At 38.6% G+C, this 27,381-nt stretch overlaps 1 protein-coding gene across 2 annotated transcripts; it reads right to left on the reverse strand.

Moving 5' to 3' along the window:
* Nucleotides 1-563: 563 nt before the first annotated feature.
* On the reverse strand, nucleotides 564-26,676 carry LOC101487344 (uncharacterized). 2 transcript variants are annotated; one of them, XM_014411162.4, is made up of 16 exons: nucleotides 26,479-26,676; nucleotides 13,281-13,363; nucleotides 13,097-13,177; nucleotides 12,043-12,102; nucleotides 10,891-11,061; nucleotides 8,876-9,004; nucleotides 8,615-8,660; nucleotides 6,505-6,595; nucleotides 6,249-6,390; nucleotides 5,985-6,089; nucleotides 2,338-2,425; nucleotides 2,149-2,182; nucleotides 1,814-1,888; nucleotides 1,590-1,692; nucleotides 1,303-1,442; nucleotides 564-1,138 (listed from the first exon to the last, which is right to left on the reverse strand). In XM_014411162.4, exons 1-16 carry the CDS (start codon nucleotides 26,522-26,524, stop codon nucleotides 1,003-1,005), a joined length of 1,530 nt encoding a protein of 509 aa, XP_014266648.3. In that variant the 5' UTR covers nucleotides 26,525-26,676; the 3' UTR covers nucleotides 564-1,002. The 2 variants fall into 2 exon arrangements, with proteins under 2 accessions (XP_014266648.3, XP_024658497.2); XM_024802729.2 differs by lacking the exon at nucleotides 26,479-26,676 and adding an exon at nucleotides 20,523-20,576.
* Between the last annotated feature and the right edge of the window lie 705 nt (nucleotides 26,677-27,381).

Consider the following 27,381-nt stretch of genomic DNA (forward strand, 5'->3'; position numbering starts at 1 on the left):
CAGGTTCGGTTTGCAGGGTGAGGTGCATTAATTAAGAAAGCAATAAAATAGCTTATACATTTTGTACACGGAAGTAAAAACAATTTAGTAACAAGTCTGACAGAATACCAAGAACCTGACAGAGAGGAGGAAAACTGAACGATCCACTCATGGTGCTGATAAACCCATAGCTGCTCCTTTCATCTCTATTCAAACCCATCTGCAGGCACACTCTGCCCCGGGCAAACTCAATTAGCTAACATATAGAGCACTTGTTCAGGAGGATGTGGTCTCGGACAACACAAACAAACGAAAACCCACTTCTGTTTAGATTGTGGTTGGTAGACTCCTCAACAATAAATCAAATAGCTCACAATGGGATTGCTTTCTTCTGCCTCACATTACTGAAAAATAAGAGTTTAATACGCATGAACACACATAATGAGAGCGTCTGTATCTCTGTCTTCTGTTTTAATAACACAGAGCGAAGATCAAACCATCACTCCCAAACCCGAGAATTTCTCTGAAGAACAAATGCAAGCAGCTGGAAACTAAAACAACAAACAGTAAGGGAAAATAAAAGGTCTCATATATCAGTTTTTATTGTTTTATGCAAATATTTATACATTTTATATGCAAAATCTAATTTTACTGATATGAAAATAACTTCTTTTTAAAATCTAAAGTGTTTCCAACATGGTTCAACCAAACATTTGGACCATAAATCCTGCGACATGCGTCTGTACACAAACCAGGAGCTCCTGTTTCTGAAATCCAAGTGAAGCCTTGAAAAATACATTTCCACTGAGGACTGTCTCTGCTACAAGATTTTCTTTAAAATGGATTTATTCTTCCCCGGATCAGGGTCTGCATAACATCCTTCATTATTTCAGAGTCACATCTTCTGACTTTGGTTATCACATGTGATCCATGTCTCAGGTTTCTTCACAAACATTCAGTTGTCAGTGTTCCCAAGTGGACTTTGATGTGCCTTGCGGGCAGGAGCTGAAAAGATAAGGGACATCATGGTTGCCAAGACTTCTTGTCTCGACCTTGCTGGTCTGGTATGTGTTTGAAGCGGCACTTGTCGCCATAGAAACAGCCTGTGGTCCGCCAGTAAAAGCACTCATCTCCATTTAAAGGTGCCCGCCATCGGGACCTGTGTGGACAGAAGCAGAGGAGATCTGATAAGAGATCAATAAGAAAAGTAACATCTCTCAGCTACTACTGAAAACTATTCTACGGTGATTTTGTTTGTGTCACACTGTAAGGGACCCTCCCTCTGGAAAGCCCACAGATACACATTAATGAGTCGCTCTGTACCCAGAGGCAGCTGAACTTGGCTGAGTTCCTGCAGTGTTGGAGGCCAAGCTGCTGCTGCTTCTTTGCATGGAGGACACAGTCCTGTGGATCCAGCGATCTGGGTACCTCATCACCAGCTTGTTGCCCCCGAGCTCCACCCCCTGGACAGAAGGACACAGTGCAGTTAAACTTCTTTAAGACAAATTTTCATGACAATATTCAGTTTTTTGACACTCAGAAGTATCAATCAGCGTAACGAGACACAGACAGTCCCAATGATGAAGACGGTTTCTAGGCCCGTCACACACCTGCAGCTTGTCCAGGGCTTTGGCAGCCATGTTGGCGTTCTTGAAGTTGACAAAGGCACAGAAGCGTTCATGAAGAACTCTGATGCTTTCAATCTCACCGAAGCTGAACACACACAGAAAAGGTTAATACTATTAATAAGCTATCACTGCTGGAAACTCTTTAAAGCTTTAATGTCTTCATAGACACACACACACACACACACACACACACACACAGTCTTTACATTTTGAAGAGATCACAGAGGTCCTTCTCTGTAACTTCCTGTGTAACGTTTCCAACCCACAGAGAGCGACAGTTTCTGAAAGACAGGAGGAAAAAACAGAGAAGCGAAGGAAACGAGTGTGGCGACCACACAGAAGGGAAAGTGTGGTTATTGTTCAGTGTTAACAGATGACAAAGATGCAGAACTATTTTCTCACTTGTATCTACATGTCTCTTTCTATGAAGGAAATAAAATAAACTTGTTGTGTTTCATTCCATTCAAATCACAACAAAGATTTCCCTGAAAGGTGCTCTGGGTTTCTGAATGTGTGATAGATGGGTGAGGTAATAACCTACCCACTCTGGTCCTGCTGAGAAAAGAGCTTCAGAGCTACGAGAGAGAAAAACGAAATACTTTGTCACAAAACGATTTAAACAAACAAACTCCTTAAACTTGCTTAAATTTTGGTTTTATTACAAAATACTGTCATTATGCAACAGTGCTGCCTCATGGTGGACAAAGGTGACATTGCAGGCAGTTCTTACTTCTGGCTTCAAATTGGTTGACGACTGCCTGAACAGTGGTGAACTTTTGTAGAAGCTCTTTGCTCTGCGCCTCATCGAAACCCATCTCCTGCAAAAACAAAGTTAAAAATCATTTATGTCAGACAATAGAAACATTTTACTGTCATCACTTGGAAAGCAACATCAGCTCGAGTTTTGTATTGTATTGTATTGTATCTTTATTTGTTTCAGACATATAAAACAAAAAACAATATATACACACTACATATATTTTCATTTACAGATACGAATATATATGTAGATATACACACACACACGTATGTGTTCAGATAAACAAAAAATATATAATGAAATAAAACAAAATCGTCTGACATAATGTAACAATGTTTGGTCTGAAAAGGAGTAGGAAGAAGTATGAACATACTTATTAATTCCTACCCCTGCTCAACATCTTATTGATCCCACATAATTCACCTAATTCCCATCATCACATACTCCACACGATACACGAGGAGAACCTATATAAACTTGGCTACCGTGATTGATATAATTTGGATATAATTTGATATTTTTATACATACAATGGGTGATCATCTTTATCGGTATCATATTCTTCCAAAATCAGTTTTCGAAGTATTTTCATGAACTTACTAATTCCTGAGCATTGCTGTAGATCTATAGTAAAACTATTCCACAGTTTTACCCCATAAATAGTGACACAAAAGGTTTTAACCTTTGACCGTGCTTTAAGAATCCTTAGATTCAATTTCCCCCTCAATTCATAGTCTCCTTCTCTGTCATAGAACATCCTCTGTATATTTCCTGGTAACATATTGTATCTGGCCTTGTACATAATTTTTGCAGTTTTATATTTTATAAGATCCATAAACTTCAGTATTTTTAATTTCAAAAACATGATGTTAGTATGGTCTCTAAATCCTGCTTTATTAATCATCCTGATTGCTTTTTTTTTAATTTTACATATTGGTTGAAGTGGCCCTGCGGCAGACTGGCGACCTGTCCAGGGTGTACCCCGCCTCTCGCCCTATGACAGCTGGGATAGGCTCCAGCGCCCCCCGCGACCCTGAAAAGGACAAGCGGAAGCGAATGGATGGATGGATGGATATTGGTTGAAGTGCAGTTTTATATGTGTTTCCCCAAATTTCCACACAGTATTCCAAATATGGCAATATAAGTGAACAATAAAGTACCCGGAGTGATTTGGAAGGCAAAAAATATTTAACTTTACTTAGTACGGAGATGCTTCTTGACAGTTTGGCTTGTATATGCTTTATGTGAGGTTTCCAGCAGATTTTGTTATCTATTATCACACCCAGAAATTTTGTATCTGAAACTTGCTCTATTTCAACATTGTTTACTAATCATTTTGCTCCTGCATCTTTTTTACAATTTCCGAATAACATAAATGTAGTTTTTTCCAAATTTAATGATAGCTTATTTCTATCAAACCATGTTTTCAGTTTAATCATTTCTTGTGTGACAATTTCCAAAAGCTGCTGTAAGTTCTCTCCAGTACAAAAAATATTTGTATCATCTGCAAATAGAATAAACTGTAGTATATCTGATGTTCTGCATATATCATTGATATAGAGGATAAACAGCTTTGGTCCCAATACTGACCCCTGCAGAACTCCACAAACAATGTCCATACACTCTGATTGATATTCCCCAATTTTCACAAATTGCTGCCTGTCTCTCAAATAACTCTTTACCCATTCTAACACCACTCCTCTAATGCCGTAGTACTCCAGTTTATCAAGTAATATGTCATGAATAATTGTGTCAAAAGCTTTTTTTAGGTCAATGAATACACTAACTATACATTGTCTTTTATCTATATTGTTGGTGATATTTTCGATCAGTTCCATTAATGCCAATGATGTTGATCTATTTGATCTGAAACCATACTGACTATCCATTATTATTTTGTGTTTATCTATAAATTTGTCAAGTCTATTACTAAAGACTTTTTCCAGTATTTTTGAAAACTGAGAAAGTAGAGAGACAGGCCTATAATTTGTGAATTGGTGTCTGTCACCATTTTTAAACAGTGGTGTTACTTTAGCTGTTTTCATTTGTTTTGGGAATGTACCAGTTTGTAAGGACAAATTGCAAATGTGTGTTAAGGGTTTGGAAATGCCCTCTATCACTCTCTTAACGATTTCCATATCAATGTCGTCAGAGTCTGTAGAGTTTTTTGTTTGTGATTTCCCAACAATATCAATGATTTCCATTTCTTCCACCACCGTTAAGAACATTGAATGAGGATTGCGGTCAATGAGTCTAGTTTCTTTCTCTACAGAATCTGTTATATCAGGAATTGTTTCAGCCAAGTCTGGCCCAACACTTACAAAGAATTTATTGAACTCATTTACCACATCTCTCATATTAGTAATATTTCTATCATTATTTGCGAAATACGAAGGATAGTCTGCCTGCCCCGAGCCCTTTTTGATGATGGTATTTAATGTTTTCCAAATCCCTTTAATATTATTTTTATTCATAATCAGTAATTTTTCATAGTATTCCTTTTTACATGACCTTAAAATACTCGTTAATTTATTTTTATATTTCTTGTATTTATTTTCAGCTTCTGTACTTCTGTTCAATATAAATTCTCCGTATAAGGTATTTTTCTTCTTACATGCATTTTGCAATCCTTTTGTAATCCATGGGCACTCTGCATATTTTTGTTTTTTACTATATTTCTTTACTGGGCAATGACTATTATATAACAGTTTAAATTTTCCTAAAAAAATCTCATAAGCTTTATCAATATTTTTTTCCTTATACAGCATCTCCCATTCTTGCTTGAGTAAATCACTTTTGAATGCGTTTATTGACTCTTCTGTTCTCACTCGTTTGTATTTTATTGTGTTTTGCTGTTTAACCTTCCTGTAATTGCTGTTATACACTATAAAAACAGGTAGATGATCACTGATGTCATTAATTAGGAGACCACTTATGGTTCTATTTTCTATTTCATTAGTAAATATATTGTCTATTAGGGTTGCCGACTGTGCTGTAATCCTGCTGGGCTTAGTGATCACTGGAAAAAGTCCCAAGCTATACATTGTATTAATAAATTCCTCTGTCGCTCTCTGCTTGTTTGGATTTAGTAGATCTATGTTAAAATCCCCACAAATGAACATGACTTTTTGATTTGTCCTAATGACAGTTTGATTTAATAAACACAGAATTGACTTTTTATTGCTCATTTTCAGCAAAAAAGAATTCTTACAGAATATTGGCTTATAACAATAATAAGCTTTTATCTATTTTCTAAGTCATCTAAGTTCAATGTCTAATCTCACATTCGATGAAATTCAAACGTAAACTACAACAGATACACATCTAAAACTGTGTGAATAAATGAAGGAATCTGGTGGAGTTTAAGGAAATGTACAGCTGAGTTGAGCTTTTTCTCTCAGTCGTGTCCCATCGTCCTGTTGGACACCAGCAGTAAACAGCTCACTTTGGTTTGTCTGCATTTCTAAGCACCAACAGTAACTGGTGTTCCCAAGAATTTAGGATGTTTTATACTTTTTTAAAGAATGTGAAATGTTTTTGTAAATTTAAGTTTTTAAAATATCTTCCAGGCAGCTGTTATACCCCAGAACCCTGAAGTCACTCGTGACGTTCCTCACCATGAGCTGAAGGACCCGACAGTTAAAGAGTTTTTTGGATGCTTCCTTACAATTCTGATCCAACTCCAGCACCTTCTCCAGGGCCTTCTCTGCTTCACTGTACCGCTGTCATTTACACAGACACGCAACAGCAGTTAGTGAAAGAAGGAGTGGAGGAAATAAAACGATAGAGTGTTGTAGCATCTTTTATGCAGAAACATATAAAAATAAAGACACAGTTGCTTGGCATTGAAATGTATTATTTGTTATATAGAACTCACTGACCTTTAACCCCACCAGAGCACAGCCCTTACGAAAGTATCCCTTCGGCCAGTCGGGAGCCAGCTGGATGGACCTTCGAGCATCACTCAGAGCTGAGGAGTACCGCTCCAGAAACCAGTGACAGTACGACCGATTTCCATATAACCTGAGGCACAAGAAGAGACACGAACACACAGGCAGCAGGAGACTTTACTCAACCAAAGTGGATGTGAAAAAGGCTGAAGTCTGAGCTGGAGTCTGGGTTCACAGGTCAGCTCACCTGTGATCTTTGGGGTCGCAGAAGATGGCTTCTGTGAACATGTCCACCGCCTCTGTGTACTGGGCTTGCTCGAACATCTTAATGCCCTGCACTGGAGAAGGTCACACACACTTTTATGCGTAGAGTAGGGGTGACACATTCATTTTTTTGTCTTAATTCTTACTTATTACGCACTATCTGGCCACTTTATTAGGTATGTTTTTGGCTAGGCCAAACCATCCAATGTAGCAATGTCTGTTTTCAGTTGTCTGTGCTGCTGCAACCGTCTGACTTTCATAAACAGCAACTCGCTTTCCTACAGGCAAACAATCCAGCAGCAACAATTTATGATTAGCATTTTCCTTTTTGTTTATCATTATTAATATTATTATCATTACAACTGTTGCCATTATTACAGACTCAGTAATAAACAAAGTAGACTGATCACTTTTGTTGACAATATTTTAAAAAACTGAAAACGTAGCTGCTTCCTAAACATAAAATTTACAAGACGTGCATAATTAAAAGGCCAATGAGTATATATAAGCACATATTATTCATGAGTTACATAATCGAATACCGATCAACGCTCCTGAAATAGACACCATCTTTTAGAGAGAAGAAATATTTCTTCCTTTTTTGGGGAATGACTAAATATTTTGCAAATTTGGTCCAAAATTTGGAATTTGACTGGGCTTAAATCTAAAAATGGACCGATGGCATCTTGTGCACTGAAATTATTGCAAGGCTGCAGCAATGTTCCCTCTAAGGGGCGCGCGTGCGCAATTGCGCACTGCTGGCACGGTCTCTGCGCACAAAAAATCTGTTTTGTGCACAAAAAAAAATCTAACCTGAATTGAAATTAAAGTAAATACATTAACAATCTGTTTTGCAGTGTTAGTCAGTGACTGGCTGCTCCCGTATGGGATCAGAACGCTGCCACCTTATCCCATAGTCCAGCCAATCACGCGATTCACATTCGTATATACGCAGCTAATCAACGTCGTTGACAGGCTATGACAGCGTCCTTATGTGCCGACACCGGTGTTTTAGCGAGCAAAACGGCGTGGCTGATGTGGAGTGAAGCCACGTTAATGACAACGTGTACAACCATTGGAGATGTGAGCAGGACAGATGGAACCCAGCCTTTCCTATTGGTCAAAAAATGTACCATGTGTCGGCCAATCAAAAATAATATGGCAACATGGCATTTAGTGGTTTAAGAAGGGGGAAGTTTTAGGAGTGACGGCGGTGTTTGAGATGTGAGAGATTTGCGACGTTTAGCCCATATCTTGTGTAGTTAGTGTGTAGTGTAGTCAGTAGTTTTATTGTGTGTGTCAGAACAATGAGGCCACTGCTGAATGTTACAGGTGTTACAGCAGTGATACATCTCCTGCTGTCAGGCCTGCAGGTATCAGGCTGTTGTTCTCCTTCATCTCATAGTGGACAGAAATTACTTTTTGGAGTGGCACAAATAATTTGTGTGGCATCAAATTTGATGCAGAACAGCTGATTGTTCTGTAAATAATTTGAAATGTTTATTTAAAAAAACGCCTTGGCTGCATTTTTAGGTAAACAGCTGCAAAAAACTTTGTTTGCAAAACTCAGTAACTTTTTTGAAGAAGTAACTATATAATTAATTGCCCAACATTGGTCATTATATGCTGTATTTTGCAGACAGAGTTACAGGACTCTCTCCCAGACCACAGACTCATAATACAAGTCAGAGCTTTATAAAAAATAAAAAAAAAAGAAGAAGAAGAAGAAAAAAAAAGAAAAAAGAAAGTTGTGTTTTCAAAATTGGAGTTCAAGTTATTTTTACTTCCAGTTGTGTTAACATGCTACACAGGTCATGAACAAGATTTTTTTTTAATTTTCATTGTAAGTGGGCTAAAGCAGTTAAGTAAAAGTAGTGTAACATAAATGTAAATGCTGTAATGTGATTATTTTAATAAACCATGTAACTTGGATGGATTCGATGCTGGTGTGACCACAGTGCACACGTCTGCTGTGGCTCACAGTGGTCCAAGGGACCGCTCAGGGAGTTTGTGTGTTCGCTCAGACACATGAAAAATTAGAGGGAACATTGGCTGCAGGATAGAGCTGAAGAAGAACACATGAGCAGACTCACATGTCAGGGACTCCCCCATCCTCCTCATTTCTTCTGTGTTCTCCTCCTGAAATCACCACAGAAAGTTCTGTCACTGCAGTCACGTCACTGGTTTCTAACTCAAAATACATTTAGCCAGCCGTACATGAAAGAGGATGGATCATATAAGCTCATCTCTGGGCTAGATCACTGGACCTTGCGTGTGTGTGTGTGTGTGTGTGTGTGTGTGTGTGTGTGTGTGTGTGTGTGTGTGAGAGAGAGAGAGAGACAGAGAGAGAGTACCTGGCTGCTCCTGGCCTCATTTTCCTTGTTCTCTCTGGAGATTTGCTTTGCTCTGTTCATCAGGCCTTTCAGTTTAATGTTGTTGGCAGCGTTGGCCACAAATGCACTGCTGATATCCCACTCAGGCTCCTGAACCACAGGAAGTAACACAAAACCTTCAGTATTATAGAGTGACAAAAACTGAAGATGTCAATCTGCTCTGACCTGCTCCGAGCTAAAAATACATAAATCAGACTGGCTGATCTTTATGATCCTTTATGATCCAGAACTGGAGGCGCTGAATCCAAAACACGGCGCAGTAGCTTTAGTATTTTTTAGAGGTTTTACTGTGTTTGTGCACAGATCTCTTAGTTCTCACATCAGTTGCCTAAGTCACAGTTTATCCATAAATCAGAGCTTACCTATTCATAGAAATGCAAATACTTTCTAAGACTCTGAGTCGTGTCTTTGTGTGTGTTCAAATAGTTCTGAAACACATAAAAGTCAGTGCAGGTTTAATTTTATGATAATAGGAATACAGGTGTTGTGTACAAGTGTTTCACAGTCTAAGACCCGTATTGCTTAAAATTATTAAGGGAAAGATTTTTAATCAGAGTACAACATCAAGTCAGCTGCTTTGATGTTCATGAAAATAACAACAGCTGCACTAAAGGGACAACAATGAGACAACCCGTGAAACAGGAATGGTGTGGGACACCATGGACACTGAGGTTTTCTCCCTCCTCATCTTTTCTGACCTTTTTCATTAATTGTGCATTTGGTTAGAGTCAGTGTCATGAGGTGATACTTGGATCCTACAGAGGTTGCACAGATAATGAAGGTCTGCTGTCTCCCAGCACAGTCTCAAGAACACGGAGGAGATTCCAGGAGACAAGCAGTTACTCTAGGAAAGCAGGACAGGACCATAGAAGGTCCTTAACCCATCAGCAGGACCGCTATCTGCTCCTTTGTGCGAGGAGGGACAGAATGATCACTGCCAGAGCTACAAAATGACCTCCAGCAGGTTACTGCGTGAATGTCTCTGACCAAATATTTAGAAACAAACTTCATTTAGCGCCCAACATCCCCCCGCCCTGGCCCTGTGCTCAGTGCCCTGCACCATGGGGCCAATTAGCATTTACCATAGAATACCACAATTGACATCTCCACCACTGGCGCCCTGTGCTTTTCACAGATAGGAACAGGTCGCTGCCTGTAGCATTGTTCAGCAGTGGTTGTCTAAAATGGCACATCTATGGACCGACACCCAGACCTCTACAGGCTAGGCAACAGCAACCTGACTTCCATTATGGATTGGGATAAAATTCTTGGATCCAGTGTCAACACCCTACACTGGTGCTGTAGGTCCTGGGTCCTCCTGGTATGGCAAGAGCATGCAGGCAGTTCCTGGAGGATGAAGGAAATGTGATACCACTGACTCACCCTCAAACTCGCCTGACTGAAATCTAATAGAATAGCTCTGAGAGATCATGTTTCGTTCCATCTGACGGCTCCAGGTTGCACCACTTGGAGCATATTGTTAGGCATGCATACAAGCATGCCCAATCAAACTATTAAATGAGTTGCAGCAATGCAATTTCAGCAAAATCTTTGACTTTTGGGTGTCTTTGAATTCAGCCCTCTGTAGGTTGATCATTTTTATTTCCATCAGGTTATGTGGCCTCCTTTGGGTCCTAACACAACACCCAGTCCATGTCAGGATAGATGTTTAAAATGCATTGAGATCTGCCACTGCCACTGCTTTAAGCTTTTTGAACAGTGTATGTGCATGACGGTGCACCGTCATACCAAGTGCAAGTCATACCAAGCATGTTTGGAGCAGGTTATTACAGAGTAGAAATCAGTGTTTTCTATGATAAGCCTCATGTGTCGTACTTCCAGAACACCTTGCAGGTCTGTTAAACCGTTGAGTTTCTCTTTTGCTTCGCTGGATGAAATATGTTCTGTTTTATTATTTATTTCCCACCAAATGGACGGGATAAAACACTAAGTACGGCTACCTTGCTTCAACCCACCTCATCTGACATCCAGTGGGACAGCTGGCGGTTCGTCTTGCTCTCCGTTGTGACAGCAGCCACTGATTCAGGATTGCATCTGGCTCTGGAATGAACGGCAGTCCATCGCTCTTCTTCTTTCATCTCCTCATCACTGTCAGTATCTGACACTTCTCCAGCTGCTTCCTCTTCCTGTTACAAAATAAAAGCATCACTGTGGAATAACTATAAAATCATTATATAAAGTGACTGGATAAGCTAGGCCTTCTTCAGTGTGGGAGTAGAACAACTCGAAACCTTGAGCTTTTGATGAACTGGATTTGCAAGAAGAATTTGTCTTCACTCCGTATTAGGCAGTCTCTCTCTTTTGTGTTGTATTTCACAGAAAGTGAGCATTTTATGTGTTAGATTAAAGCAGCCAGTAAACCCAATAAAGAAGAAAACAAGTGGTGATGTGATTGTTTTCTCTTATGCATTTTATAAGAGCCTACATTATAACAGAAGAGCAAAATGTTGTTATAATAAAGCCTTTAAAAATAAATGTTGAGCAATTACAATCTAAATCACAGACTGTACATAAAAATACAGACTTATGACTTTTGTACTTATTATAAAAAATAAGTAAGATGCAGATACCTGTGAGAACTGATACCTGTCTTTAAATTTACAATAAAACACAGCCTAGCTGACCTCAGAGCAAAGGACACTGAATGGGGCTGTAGCAGAGTAAATGGTTTTGTGTGCAACCTACAGACAAAGGTAAGAGCTGTGATTTCTACACAACAGATTTCTATTGTCTGTAATTTTGTATATAGTTTAAGAACATATATAATACTGTATAATAGTAAGTGTTGTCATTAAACCACCATTGTAAAAAGATGACAGTTCCACCTGTGGTAACATATATTTGCTGCCTGCAGTAGAACAACACAAAGACACCAAGCAGAAAAAAGACTTATTACATGAATCAGATACTGCATAACGTGGAGTGAAGGTGGACTGCAAAGTGGCTTGCAGAAGCACAGCAAGTGTGGGCAGGATAAGGCAACTCAGATAGTTTCCCAGCTAAGTGTGTGAAAGGGTATGAGGCATCAGGTGATGTGGTCTGATGATTGCAGTGAAAAGAAAGAAAAGAGAAAGAAAGAAAGACAAATGTGAATATTAGCACCGCACCTGCTCTGAAGCATCCTCCATCCTCTCCTTTCGCTCTAGTTTCCTCCGTTCTTTCTGCCTCTGAAATTAAGAGCAAGGACATGATGGCTATTGGATGATAGATGATGACATGAAACATGAGTAAACAGAGGTGGAGAAGCACACGTGTATTAGAATGTATCATAAAATGAGGAAAGAGGTTGGTTAATGCATTTTAACAATGTGTGTGAACAGGTGGAGCAGCAGGGAATGTGAGTAGTGCTAAGCTGTATGATAATGTAGCAGATGCAGTCATTTCAGTTAGAAAACAGCTTTTAACACTGACAACATACTATATAAGCTGTAGGTATCGTAATAGTACTGTGTAGACCTGAGCCACCACTCTGTTCTTTACACTTCGCTTCCAAGCAGCCAGACACTCATGTTGTTTTTAAAGTGGGGTTTTTTTGGCACTAGTTCTCCAGGCTTTTTGAAGGTTGGCTGCTTTTCCACTTATCCACTCCTTGAATCTGATCATTTTAACTTAACTTTCACATCATCAATAAGCAGAGGCGGACAGGAAAGAAGTACAACAATGAGTGTCTACAGCCAACCTGTAACACAAAGCAGAGGCTCCGTCCTTGTTTGGAAGTCAAAATTACTGGAATTATGAATACAGAAAAGTACACGAAGATTTTGATCCACCGTGCAGTGCTATCTGGAAGGCATCTGATTACCAACAGCTTCACATTTCAGCATGAAAATTATCCTAAAAACAATCCCATTGCAGTAAAAGCATACACGAACACACAATGAAACACTATCAGCCATGGATTTCCCCAGATCCCAGACCTCAACTTTATTGAAGCAGTGTGGGATAATTTTAATGGAGAATGGCAGCTTTAAATGCCCTTCAAGAAGCCTATGCAGGAAGACTACTTTTACGAGAAAGTGTACAAACTCTGCTTTTGGCTTTGGCTTGTACATTAATACCATTCATGTTTACACGTTTAAATAAATTGCTGTACCTACTTCACATTTTCCTAGTGGTGGTTCAAGACTTTGTACAGTGCTGTTGTGACTTTTTCTTACTTACTTTCCTTTTGGCCCTCCTTCTTTCAGCTCTCCTTCTTGTTCTTTCCTCATCATCCAAATCTTCTTCATTGTGCATCATGGCCTGCTCCACAAACAGGAGCAAACACACACACATTCATTCCATGACTGGCTTTAAACACAAGCTGACCAAATGATGACGCATAGTTTATAATCGCTCAGTGTACCTGTGATGACTTCTGATCCTTCCTCCTGTGTGATGGGTCATGGGGTCCATTCTGAGCCTCCATCTCCTCCTGTCCAGAACCGTCTAGACACAAACAAACAGGAATATTCTCATTGCACTGAGCCGTTTTCCTGCAAAGTGACAGGACACAAAAGGCATGACGCGAAAACACAAACAGCCACTTTGCTATCAGTTTAACTGGGCCTCTAATGACGGGCATTTGACTATATTTTCTGTTTGTCTGTAGAGTACGAGAGCACGTGCTCAATTCAGATCTCTGACTGGCCAATTTCCCTTGCAAAACCATGCAGGTGATCGTGTGGCAGCTTCTTACAGAAGGAAAGGAAAGGAGGAAACACATAAATGTGTCACCTTATCTGATCTCATGTTTCCCCTTCTTTTTCAGCCTTCTGGGCAGCTACAATAAACACAACTGCTATTAACTTATTTAAATACAGGCCACTGTACATCTCTATTCTTAAAGCGTGAAAGAAAAAGCACAACACAGGATCACGGAAAGGTCAAAACTAAGATGTCAGTTTGCTGTTTGGGTCAAACAGACGCTATGTAAAACTCAAAGTACAACAAATATATCAGTGCCAAGTTAGATATTTGTTTAAACTGAAAAACATGCAAATAAATCTGCCTGTTTCTCCTGATAACGTCAGTGGGTGCATCTACATCATTCAAGACCACAAGACAATTTTCCTTCATGTAGTGCTTCCAGCTTACGTGCAACTGAAGCTACTTTGTTGTTTGTGTAAAAGGCACAGATGCAGGTGATTCTACACTCTATTTGTGGCATCAGTCTTTTCATTGATTCTTTTCTTTTCCCCCCTCGAGATGTTTGTCTCATGATTAAAGCCAAAATATAATCACAACTAACTCTGCGCTCTACACGATTCAATTGAAATTTTAATATGGTTAAAAAATATTGAAATCAGAAATGCAACTTGTTACAAAATGCAACATGCAAAATGTAAACAAAGCAGTTTTATGTAAGGAGTTGGGGAACTCCAGGCCTCAAGGGTCGGTGTCCTGCATGTTTTAGATATCACCCTGGGTCAACACACCTGAATCAAATGATTAGTTCATTACCAGGTCTTTGGAGAACTTCAAGACATGCCAAAGAGGAAATTTAGCCGTTTACATGAGCTGTGTTGGAACAAGGACACATCTAAAACCTGCAGGACACTGGCCCACCCCTGAGTTAGATGGTAATAAAGCCATCTCCATTGACAGGATCAGATAATTTAACAACTTAGGCTCTGGTTACGCAGGTCTAGAGACTGATTGGTGACCACCTTACAACCAACACTCACTACGGAGAAATGTGTATTTTCCAACCAACCATTGATTTGTTGGCAGTTTAAACCCTTTAGATGGTAAGTGACCACCTGGTGACCACTAGGGAAAACGTGTATTACCAACCACTAGTGAATGGTTGCTGTAAGATGAAGTGGTATACAGATCTGCAACAAAAATCTCCTTCAGATTGCTTTGTGACAGTTTGCCATAGTCTTCTGTAGTTTGCATTGAAGATGCCAACTTGTCAACCAGAAACTATTGCAAAGTACAGTGGAACTCCGACTTACGAATACCCCATTTAAAGAAAAATTCAAGTTACGAAGGCACTGAACGGCAATATTTCTGCCCATGTTACGGCAAAATGCCCGTGTAACGAAATCCGCTGGCTCTGATTGGCTGAGCCTACAATGCCCACAATGCCTTCCGAATCATGTGACAACCCCTTGAACAACGTATTGTTGTTCTAGTTAGCAATTAGCCTATAGCCTATCGTTCAGCATCGCCTCACTCAAAAGGTGCCATGGGTGATTCGACTTACGAGAATTTTTGACTTACGAAAGACACTCGGGAACGAATTAATTTCGTAAGTCAGGATTCCACTGCACTTTACAGCCTTACTTACTTACAATCCAAGTCTCCAAGAATAGAATTACAACTAACAGTGGTAAATAACTAACAGTGGTAAAAACAATGAGAAAACACAGAACTCATGGAAAACAGCCACCATGACAAGAATAACGACTAAATTCCAACAATGCTAAAAACAATGGTAAAAAAAAAAAAAACAGCCAAACAGCAAGCTTGACCAGAACACGAGGGACCTCAGACTGGACCAGAAGCAGTTAATAATGTCTGATTTAAAACCGTCAGTTGTTGAACAGGTTCTTATGTTGGATGGGAAGATTATTCCAGAGCTTAAGGCCAATAATAGCAGAGGCCTGATGGCTTTGAGTCTTTAGGTGAGAAGAGGGAACTGCGAGAACTTGTTAGGATGATGAGTGCCTCAGTGACCTGGAGGCAAAATAGGGAGTTAAAAGATAATAATAATATTAATAATAATGGATTGGATTTATATAGCGCTTTTCAAGGCACCCAAAGCGCTTTACAATGCCACTATTCATTCACTCTCACATTCACAGATGTGTATTAAGGAGTTAATACAGGGCAGTGTTTAAAAGCACATAACAAAAATGTAAAATCTTTAGAACCCCACAGGTAGCCAGTTCAGCTGAGCTAAAACAGGAGTGAAATTACAATCAAGCAGCTGCAAACAACAGAGATTGGAATTAGTTGAACTAAAATACAAGGAGCTGCAGTAGTCCTGCCAAAAAAGTGTGGATAACTGTTTCAGATCCTTCAGTGCAGCAGCGCTTTATCCCATCATTGTGCTTCTGTTTTTCTTTTTAATGTTATTGTGTTAAAGTGCACAGAACAAAAGAACATTTTGAGTGTGACTACTTCTCTACCTTTCTGTGTTCCTTTTTGTTTTTTCATGACTGTGACAGACCTAGTAGGTCCTAGCATGGTTTTTCCTATGTTGGCATGTATTACTTTCCCTCCCCTGACTAATGTTTATTACATGGCACCACAGTTGTGTCTGTTTGCATAAACATTTGCCTACACAGAGGGGTTTTCAACCAACACACCTTCTCCCATGCAGTCCTCAGCACGTAGCTCAACTTTGTGTATGCTGAAGGCTGACTAGTTGACAATGCTGACAGATGTGAAAGAAACTCAATGATTAAAAATAAAATACACTATGAAAAGCACAGACAGTGGCTGCAGTGGGCATTTTTCACTGTTTTTAACACCTCGTTTCACTTCAACTCTTTATAGGTTACTAACGTTTCCACGCCTGGAAAGGACCAGCAGCTGCACATGTAAGAGTATCCCACAGGCTGGAGGGCTACTGTCTTTATTTGACAACAGCCACTTTTTGTAGGTAGACGGGCTGTGCATAACTCCTTATGGATTACCAATGGAGGAGCACATAGAGTCCATTGGGTATTGCCAGCTGCAGCTGACTCTACTTAGCAATTATACCAGGAGCACTTAAGTCCAGGAAGAGAGCTCCAATACCAGAGAGCTTTTCTCCAGTGTGTCCTGTGCATTTGTAGACTCTTAGTTTCTTAGAGCGTCCCTCCTTTTTTAACTTTCAACAGGTGAGTGGAGGCTGTGGTGAAGGAAACGCTTGTGGGCCACACGAGGAGATCATCATGCCTGAAAAATGCCTGACACATCTGAGACCCTCTGGACAGAAATAGTGCTCAAACAGCTAGAAGCATTCTAGAAATATTTCACTCTTGCTCTTGTTTAATTTTCAGCTGAACATTACCCAGTAAGTTAAACTTTTCAAATTCAAACAAGACACATTTACCAATCAATCAATTATTAAAAACTCAGACGGGATGCCAGAACTGGGATGGTCGAAAAAATGTCACACCCAACCGTTTCACAGATCAGTGACCTCGCGCTTAAACTAGAAGCAGGGAGGGCCAGAGCAGCCTGTGCATTTCAAGTGACTATATTTACTTTTTATAGAATATTTGACATGCCACTGAGATTTAAAGGTTTCAAGGGTTACAAGGGAACCTCCACCTTTATCACACTTGTTAATGACTATATTTGCAAGACAGTGAATCATGTAGTAGTTAGAGGTTAATAAAACTGCCTGCAATTTTTTTACTTCCTGAAAAATCAATATGTTGAGTAGTCATAGATAGTTAATAACTTGTTGAATTTTTTCTCTCTAAAGTATTTCCTTAATAGGTTGCCAGTTTGAATAAACCATGTAATATGCAAACTTTGTCTGGTAAACATATTTAAACATTCATCAGACTTTTCTATTTAGACCAGAAGTTGGGTGAGATGCCAATTAAAGGAGCCACTGGTCATTTTAATTCTTGTGTGAGTTTATTTTTCAGCCATTCAAGATTTGGTCTGCTGTGTTATGAACAACAGAAGAGATCAAATGAAACAGATTTGAAACAGATTCTCCTCCTGCTGGCCACATACAGAATGTAAAAGGGAAATTTTTCCAGTGTGTTTTGTGTTGGTCATCATTTTGTAAGTGCAAACTGATAGACTTGCAGAGAAAGAGCAGGCATAAAATCATTAAAATGTTTAAATCACTTTTAAAAACACACTTTTTTTCAAAGGCCTTCTAGGAGTGTTATCAGAGCCAGTTTGTAGTCAGTTTTTAGTCAGCTGTTGGTCATTCTTAATCTTTTTACTTTGTTAATCTTATTCATTGTATATCTTATTGTTTATTCTACTCATGTTGATTTATTTTTATCTTCTTTTTCAATTATATATTTGTTTTGTTTATTGATTTCATTGTATGCTTAAAGTATGGTTTTAACTGCTATCTCTGTTTTATTATTGGAAAGCACTTTGGTCAACTTTGTTGTTTTTAAAAGTGCTATATAAATAAAGTTGGATTGGATTAAGAATCCTTTTGTGAGTCAGTAATGAGAGCAGTTTTCTGTTGCTGAGCTTCCATGCAAGCTGCGCTCTGAACAATTTGTTCTGCTGCCCTCGGAGCAAAAAGAAGTCAGAAGTTCAGTCGGAGAGCACCCTGGAGAATAAGTCCATTTCATAAAATGTCTTGTGTTAACAACATCAAGCTATCTGAGCTCTCAAGGTGGTAAATTTTTAAGTCTTGAGGCTAAGGCTGATGATACATTTGCACACTCCTGGCATGTAGCCATATCTTTACCTCAGCTATGTCTTCCTGATATGAAGCAAACCTTTTCAGTTATCGTTGTGAAAAACCAAGACCACGTAGCAGAAGGAAACCAGAATTATCTCATACTACCTGTCCATTTGCATTGCTTGATAAGAAATTGAGTCGGAAATGTGGGAATGAGTGGGAAATCTCTGGCGCTAAACGTACATTGGTACAGATTGCCACACACACACAACAAAGTCTCCTATACTCCCAAATATGAAGGCAAAGAGGGGGAAGGAAAGAATATACTTTATGGTGTCATGCGAACATTTTTACCCCTCAAAAACAACATTGCTGCAACTGGTGCTAAGCAGAGCAGACTTTTTCATCAGAAACAGTAAGACACTGAATCGTTTTACCTTTCCGAAATGGCACCACCTGACTCAGTGGCACCAAAGACATGCAAAGGTATGAAAAGAACAGGAAAGAGGGAAGATGTTTACACGGGTGCAACAGGCTTGTTTTGAATTATCATCCACATTTAGCCAATGTCAAATTACAGTTTGAAACAACATCACCACAACATAAATACCACTTACATGAAGACAGCCTATAGAGAGCTATTTTACAGTATGCATTGTGGGGTTTTTTGGGTAGGGCTGCCCTCCATGCTTTAAATTCATGTGTTAGTAGTGGAAGATCAGCTGGCATGAACAGATTTCAATACATATGCAAGGTTGCATTTTATATGTCATCAAATCAGGTGATATCTGTGGTGTTTCATTTCATACTGTCTTTATCAGATTTACTAAGAATACAGTAATCCAAAGATATGCGGACAACAACTGATTAATATGATCATGTTTCAGGGGAGCTTATTGTCTGATGATTTTAGTGTCAGAACCGTCTTTTTCTTTGATGACACACAGCCTTCTAATGCCACCGGTTTAATGTAGCCAGCATAGTTTCCATTTATATTCATTCTTAAAATATTTGACTACACAAATGAAATGTGAATGACCATTTTATGATGAAACTGAATGAAGCTGGATGTTTTGATGAGGCATTTATACGCAGTTGTCTGAAGTGCTTAAACTGTGTACATGCAAAAGCAGACACTTTTTTCAGATTCTTGCTTTGATTTTGCTCATGTATTCGATTCTTCTTCTAGAGAGTTGTACTCAAAGTAAATAACTTGCATGTAAAGCACAATTAATGCAAAACAGTGGCGTCTTCATCCCTTTTTTGTGCTGAACTTGAGTTAAAAATCACATGCAGACACTAGCATACTGCTCTGATAGAGATTCTCGTCTTGCAAGTGAATGAAATGCCCCAGTAATAAGACGTAATATGAATAATGCCGAGTGCTGCAGAACAAAGCGCAATATGCAAGTCCCGATTTTTATTTCTGTCAATATGATGAGAAAACAAGTTCTCCTGGAGGATTTGCTAGTTACGCTACTAAGTAAGCTAGATAGTTACATGTTACAACATGTGCATCCTAATCATTTACTAGCTTCTTTTTGCACTGACTGTGATTAAGAGGCTTCATGAAGTCATTCATTTAACTGGCACATTTAACTCCATCCAACTTCATGACAAAAGAAACATGGGATTGAAATACAGCCAGGGCTATTTTAGCATAAGAACTGAGCTCAATGTTTTTTAATAATCAACTGCAAACTATTTTGGTGAAAAATAAAAAATATTAGACACATTTCAAGAGAGAGAGGCATAACTAACCTAATTGCACCGGTGAAATAAGGTCATTTGCTCGGATTATGTTTTTACTCACAGACACGTGGTATGACATAAATATGATTCCAATGACACTTTAAATCTACGGAGGAACCCCACAATAGCAAAGATGATGGTAAAAGTCTAAAGAGTTGTCCACACAGCGAGTGATTCTCTTCTTGCTTTTTGCTTGGTAGTTACTGGACACTAGTAGACCAATCCCTCCAGTTGCCTAACCAACCTTATAATGCATTAAACCCAGAGCATTGAATAGGAGAGTCGTGCCATCACCACGTGTGATGCTGAACTATTGCGAGACTCCATCATCCTCGCAATAGTTCAGAATGTTAGTAACATATGCTAGCCGCGACATAGCATTATACCAGTATAAAGGTTTGAGATGTATTTTAAAAGGCAAGAACTTAAAAAAACAACTAAAAAGCTACTCAAGGGCTCTGGTTTAAACCTATTCCCTCAAATCTCAAACAGTAGCATTCTTTGCTCTCATTGTTAGTTTCAATCACTCACCTCAAAGTTGGGAGAAGTTTAATTCCGGTTAACCCGCCCGCTTCACAATGCCCACAGTTATGTCACTTGCTGTGACTCAAAGTCACTGAATGTCACTGACTTTCTATGGCTTCTGATTGCCAACCTGCTGTGTGGACACTCCCTAGCTTCCAGAGGAATTTTTTTTTTTACTTTATTCTTTTCTTGTTTTAGGAAGAAAATCAGAAATCATCTTATGCAATTTCTAAAAGATAGTGATTTTATATCCCAGCAACCACTAAAATTAAACTTTACTTAGATTATGTTTGTGAATACCTGCCTACCTTCATCAATACATCATCTTGAATTTTGACACAAATTCTTTCATGCTTGGAAGCTCTGATACACATAGGTCCATAACCTTTGGACAATGGCACTTCTTTTTTTTAATTTTATTTTTGCCTCTATAAACTACCAAAGCTAATTTTACAGAAGCAGTAGTAAGACTGTAGACTTCCAGCTTCCAGTTACAGCCACTTTTATGAGCAGTCCTTCAATTTCAGAGGCTCAAAAGAAAGTCAACAATTAACTGATTGTTTCATAACCAAGTGAGGTCTGTGTGATAAAATATGTGGCGCTGATTCCTCACACCATTTACAGAGCAGAGGAACTTGCTTCCATTTTCCAAATTTGAACCGTAATCAACTTAAAAAGAAAATAATTTTACATGTTTACATTTAGGTAACAAGTTTCTTATCCAGCCTCTGTATTATAGCTGTGACATTAAATTCAAAACGGGTAGTTCCCCCTATTTTAGCAGCTAAATCTTTTGGCTAATTAGTGCCGAGGCTAATCACACACAGACGCACCCAGTTTTGTAAACAAATACAAGACTGAAAGACGCATGCAGGACATGCTATCGCTCTGACTCATGTGTGTCTTTATGTGTTGCTTCATTGCAGTAAGTAGATCACTATAATTCCTGATAGGACAAAAAATGAATTCATGGTCTTCTTAATCATATTTGTATTGGGGGGGGGTGTATATATTCCTGTCTTATTTCTATGCCATGTTTAGTTTTCACCAAACATGGTGCTGTGCATTATGTCCACAGCCAAGTCTTAGTCTTCTAGAGGTTTTGTGTTTGTTCCCCTCCAAACAAGCCTTTCTTTATCCGTCGTGTTCGAATTGTACTTTCATGCTGACTGAGGTCTGTAGCGTCTGAGATGTAGCGCTAGGATTTCTGTGAGGATTGCATGGTCTGATCTTGGGGTGAATTTGCTGGGACGTCCACTCCAGTCACAACCAGTCACTGTCTGTGACTAGGGTTTTTATGTGTTACTTAATTCCAGTAAGTAGTTCATTATGATTACTGATAGGGCGGTAATCATAATGAACCCGTCACTGTCTGTGACTGGTTGTTTTTCAATTCCATTCCTGTCCTATTTAAAAATGTGTTTGTAAAATGATTATCATGATTGAAACCACAGGGCCAAATGTGCTTGACAAGGAATAAAGCTGCCCTTTATGATACAAAAGCTGCTGTAACTTTAACTTCTTCTGTTGTCTGTGTATTTTGGAACCGGGGGAGGTTGTGCTTGAAAGCTTTACTCTGATTTAATGCCAAAATCTGTGACTCTTAACTTGAAGTGTAACATCTTTTAGTTCCTGAAAATTTACCAAGCGATTAAAAGAAAACCCATTGGGACCTTTAAGAGATTTAAGAGATGGGCTGCTCAGTCACCTCAATAACATTTCTTTTTTTTAAATGTTTAAATGCTTGTTTCTTATGCAGCTATTTAGGAAAAGCAGCTCTTTAACTGGAACTAGAAAGTGAAACGCAATTCATACTTGGAACTGTTTTTCGTAAGAGTAGTAAGAAGATGCTGATTTCAAATTGTGTTTAAAGTACCGAGACGTACAATTCTTCTTTAAGATGTGAAATAACATAAGCACTGAAAAGTCAGGGGAATGACGTTCCCAAGCAACACAGTCCAAGGACACGAGGAATGATGAACATGGTAGTACTGATACGAAATACGAAATAAACCTAATTTATGTCTAGAGGTTATAGATGGCAGGAAGAGGACCGTGTTAATGGTGTAGGCGTTTGTTTAACCAGAAAATTAAATATCTTCAGCTGCCAAAGTCATGATACAGACAGCAAAGGTCAGAACTTGAAAGAAGACACAGTGTGATGAAGGATGTTGGGTCTAGTAATGCTTCAGATTCCTGTCGACTTTTTATTACTTTGTTGAAGGAACATGATGAATTTAAAGTGTATCATCAGTTTTAAATGTACATGAGCTGAGTGCATATTATCCCATATGGAAAAGATCTAAATCTTATAAAGTTTGTATCTGTCTTGTGTGAAACTTGTATGAAAAGCATACAAGAATTAAAACAGATATAAGATCCCTTGAAAAATTATATAAATGAAACTTCTATGTTTTGGATACTTCCTAAAACAATATATGAAAGTAATGAGAAAGTGGCCACTTTCATGAGTAAATCATGTAAGCCTTATATGATTCACTATATGAAGTAGGCCACATCTTATGCAAAGTTTTTTCTATTTCTTTTCTATATGGGATATTACACACAGATATTTAATCATGGATCTGGCAGGTTACCTGTAGATGATCCCACTCAAACTGATCACCATGACTACTGATGTTCTAAGAAGTGGGTCTCTCAAGTCTTTCTATCATTATCATTCGATACTGGTGTATCCACCGTAAAGGGCATCCATGTGGGTGCTCGTCACACGTGGTGTGTCGCTAACATATACGCCACGCCATCGTATATCAACAGGATCCCAGGATACGCTCAGTGAAACTAAAAACAAGCTGAGCTCAATACCTGCCTATTTTTCTTTGCATTTTCATCACTTGAAAGTCATTAATGTTCCACAGGGTGTGGTTTCCACATCACAGCAGTCTGCATCCTATGTGGACAATTAGGAAGGGCTGCACGATTACAGCCAACACAGTTCAACATTGAGATCATAATAATTTGTCACAACTTTTCATTGACTGCAGTGACAACATGTTTTTATTTCAATATAAACACAACAGTGCTTTTACATCTGTACTTTATATAGAAACACTATATTTCCAAAATTATTCACCCACACATTATATTCCAAGTGCAAAACTAACCCGGAGACTATCCACCACATAGTAGCAAGAACTAAGATGGAGGCTGAAGCAGCATACACTCAGAAGCACATCCAAGCGACTGTCAAACTCCTGATTTATGGTAAGGTTGGGGTCATCACTGATGAAGTCGTCTCCTCATGGGATTAAAAGAGAAATTTGTTTTAAAAAAACAAAGGGCATCCATATGGATAGACACTTTCAGCGATTGCCCAACACTGAATAGCACGGAAACTGAGCAAAATTAGAAAACTGTGGCACTAAGTGGGCAGGCTCACAGCTAAATTTAGCAAGTAAACTATGCAAACAGAGCCTGGAATGTCAACTAGCAACCAACTACATTGACATAGTTAAAGGCCATGTCATACATAAGGAATTTCCGTTTGGATTTAGTTTCAGGTTTCATTTTCATTCATAAAATTCTGTCTCAACATGTACCTTTGGTGGTTAGGGAAAAATTTAACTGAAAAAATTGAAAAATAAAAGTACAAAGGAAGGAGGTATTTCTTGTAGTGCTCTTTGGTACATTGCAGTGGAATGAGTGGTTTGCTGAACCTGCTTCTGCGTGAGATGAGGCATGTGTGACGGAGATTCAAGCTCCAAACCAATACATAACCTCACTGACTTATAAATCACTTTCTTTAGTCTTTTAGTATTTGATGCCCCTGTGCACCCCACCATAGAGCACAGCACTGAACCCCAGGCACATAAAAGTCCTGTTTATTGTCATACATCTGTACGTCTGTATTGTATGAGTGATTTTGTTCTCCTGATGTTCACAAACAAGTTTTCCTGTTATTTCTAGTAATTTGATTTTTAAAAATGTATATGGTGCTGAATTAATTGAATCCCTAATTTTAAAAATTGTTTAAAAGTCTTCTCATTAAAAGTCCTTTCATGGTGATTTTCCCACTGAGGAAAGGCCAAAACTTCTTTGCGGAGGGCACCAAATTTGTTTGTATGCAAACAAAATTAAAGTACATTTTACTGCTTTCAGTAAAATTCAACTTTTATTTTCTGTCTCCTGCTGCTGGCTTGAATGCCCCATATTTGGAGTGTAGACACTTTTATTAAGTCTTCATTACATGGATGACGTTATTACCGGTCATGGCTGACCATAAACTTAAAGGTTACAGTGGTGGTCAGACCAGTTCCTGTACATTCTTGTGGGGCTGGCGTGCAGCTCATTTGTCAGTCAAATATTTTTGGTTGTGCTTATAATCCTTTTCCAGCTGAGTCTAAACATAGTAAACGCCCAAACAGGGCACCTAAGATCTAATTCATTTGCAAACAGAAATGGAAATCATCATAACAGAAGACCAAAAGTACAATTTTGAAGCCATAAAGGTCTTAAATATGAACTGTGTGGCACCCATCAGTATAAATGCAGACTTTATAAATGACTTTTAAAATAATGTTCAGCTTTAAAAACAGCAAGCTGCTGTAGTGAACTATTTACCTTGTAGTGTTCACTCTTTAACTTTAGTTAAACAGTTGATTAAAAGTGTGAATAGCCTTTGGAACTAAAGGGTCTTCGGTCAATATTATTTGTATGCTCTGTTTACACACTACATAGCAGATCTATATGAGTGAGACAGACTACAAAAAACTCAGATTATTATTACTCAGTAGTAATAATAACTTGGATGCTCATATATGTGCTTTGTTCACAACAGACACTGTTATAAATTAGTGATGCACCAACCCTGTTGGTCATTTGATACCTCAACTCAGGATATCTGCCAATAAAACCATGTTCCAGAGCAATCTTTCTTTATCCTTTATTTATAGTGTTTTTAAAAAAGGCAAAATGCCACAAAACCAATCTCCAAAACCTCACAGCACTTTAGTAATCTGAATGATTCCTATAAAAGCCATGGATTACTGTTGGCTGCTACTGGCCTATTAGTCACACATAGCTAACAATAATCAACTGGCAATAACAATGATGTGTGTGTGTGTGTGTGTGTGTGTGTGTGTGTGTGTGTGTGTGTGTGTGTGTGTGTGTGTGTGTGTGTGTGTGAATGTGTAAAAATATTACTAGTATTATAAATCAGTAATGTCATACCTGATACTCAATGGGACATTAATAGGATTGTGTAAATACATATAGTGCATGAAGCTGAACTCGGATTAAAGTAAAGTGAAACAGGTGGCAGCTCTGGCAATAACCTTCTTCAAATACAATAAAGGTATAGATGGCCAGTTACTATTACTGTGGTTGGTTTGTGATTGTCTCCAAGGTATGTGTATTATACATAAACACTGATAACAATTCCAAAGAGCCCTCATTTCTCCCCAGAAATGTTACTTTGGTGAGCTCTGGGCTCTCACTCAAGTCAGAACTCACTGTAAAATCAGGTCACTTACACAAACACGAAGAACAATTAAAATTACAGGCAGGAGTGACTAAAATGCCCACTCTCCACCTGAGTCCAACTTCTATTAACCTAAAAACACAGTTTGGTCTTATAACACTCAAAAAGGCCACACTTCATTCATATGTAAATGTAACAATGTAGCAACTATAGAAACTCGGAAAATGCCACCAACATCATTATATGTTGGCAGGTGACGGATAACAGTACAGCTACTGAATCTCTGAATAGTCTGTTTGACTCTTTATGTTTTATACATCTTTCTGGCATATTTTTCTAACACATATACAGACTATTTCCGAAAGTTATTCATTGTGAGTGCTACTGAAGCCTGGACAATAGGGGCTCTGAGATACAGTATTCAATAAAAACAGAAAGTCCACAGAGCAACCAACCAGTGTCACCACTTTATTTCACCGAAGAGCCGAAAGTTGGTAACGGCTGGCTGGCAGTATTACTCACCGCCTCTTAAGCCTAGCAGCCGGCAGATATCTCTGGTGAACTTCATCAGCTTTTACCGTCCACACATTAGCGGGCCTCACTCGGCATTAAATCCCAGCTGTCCCTCTGTACACAGTCACACACTTCCACCCTTCATTAAGCGCCGACAGCTCGCCGGTGCCAGTACCGGCTCATATGAAACATTCCCCGCTGATCCGCCTCCGATTGTACGGTCATCAAGTTAACTGGATTACAGCAAAACACTTTTCCGGTTATTGCTTTCAACAATAAAATAGGAAAAACGGCTTCCTTTCCACACCCATCAAAATAAAACCGCGGAAGCGTTAACGTCGGTCTTTTCATAATTTTCCCAAAGGCTTGACATCAAACTGCGAGATTTACACGTTGAAAAGAATAGAAAACAATATAATATTTAAAGATCAATAAATTGTACAACTACAATTATTTTTTTGTGGGTTTTATTTAATGTTTTGTCAATAATTTTGTTTTACTTGCATTTTAGATTCATTTATTTCATTCTGTTAACTGTTCCAGCATTTAACTATAATTCCCTATGAGGGTTTAATTCTGAATAAACTATCCTTTTTTTTTTTACATGTATTCACTTCAACTGAAGATTAATTGAAGATTAAAAATATTAAATCCTGTAGTAAAGCCATCAACAGGGGATATGAAAGGAGCATATACAAATGACATAGTGATTCACATCAAATGCCTCTCAACACATTTTCTACTGTATCATAAGCACCAAATTTTGCTTATAAGACAGCAAATTTAAATATGTACTCATTTGGTTTTCTTTCTTCTTTTTAAATGAAGTTTAAGCTGTTTGAAGCCCAGTAAAAACAATGTTTTTTTTTCCAAACTTTATTTGAAATTATAAAGTGAACAGTCAGTCATTCC

Source organism: Maylandia zebra, linkage group LG6 (assembly GCF_041146795.1).
Source record: "Maylandia zebra isolate NMK-2024a linkage group LG6, Mzebra_GT3a, whole genome shotgun sequence".
In the NCBI taxonomy this organism is placed as follows: Eukaryota; Metazoa; Chordata; class Actinopteri; order Cichliformes; family Cichlidae; genus Maylandia; species Maylandia zebra.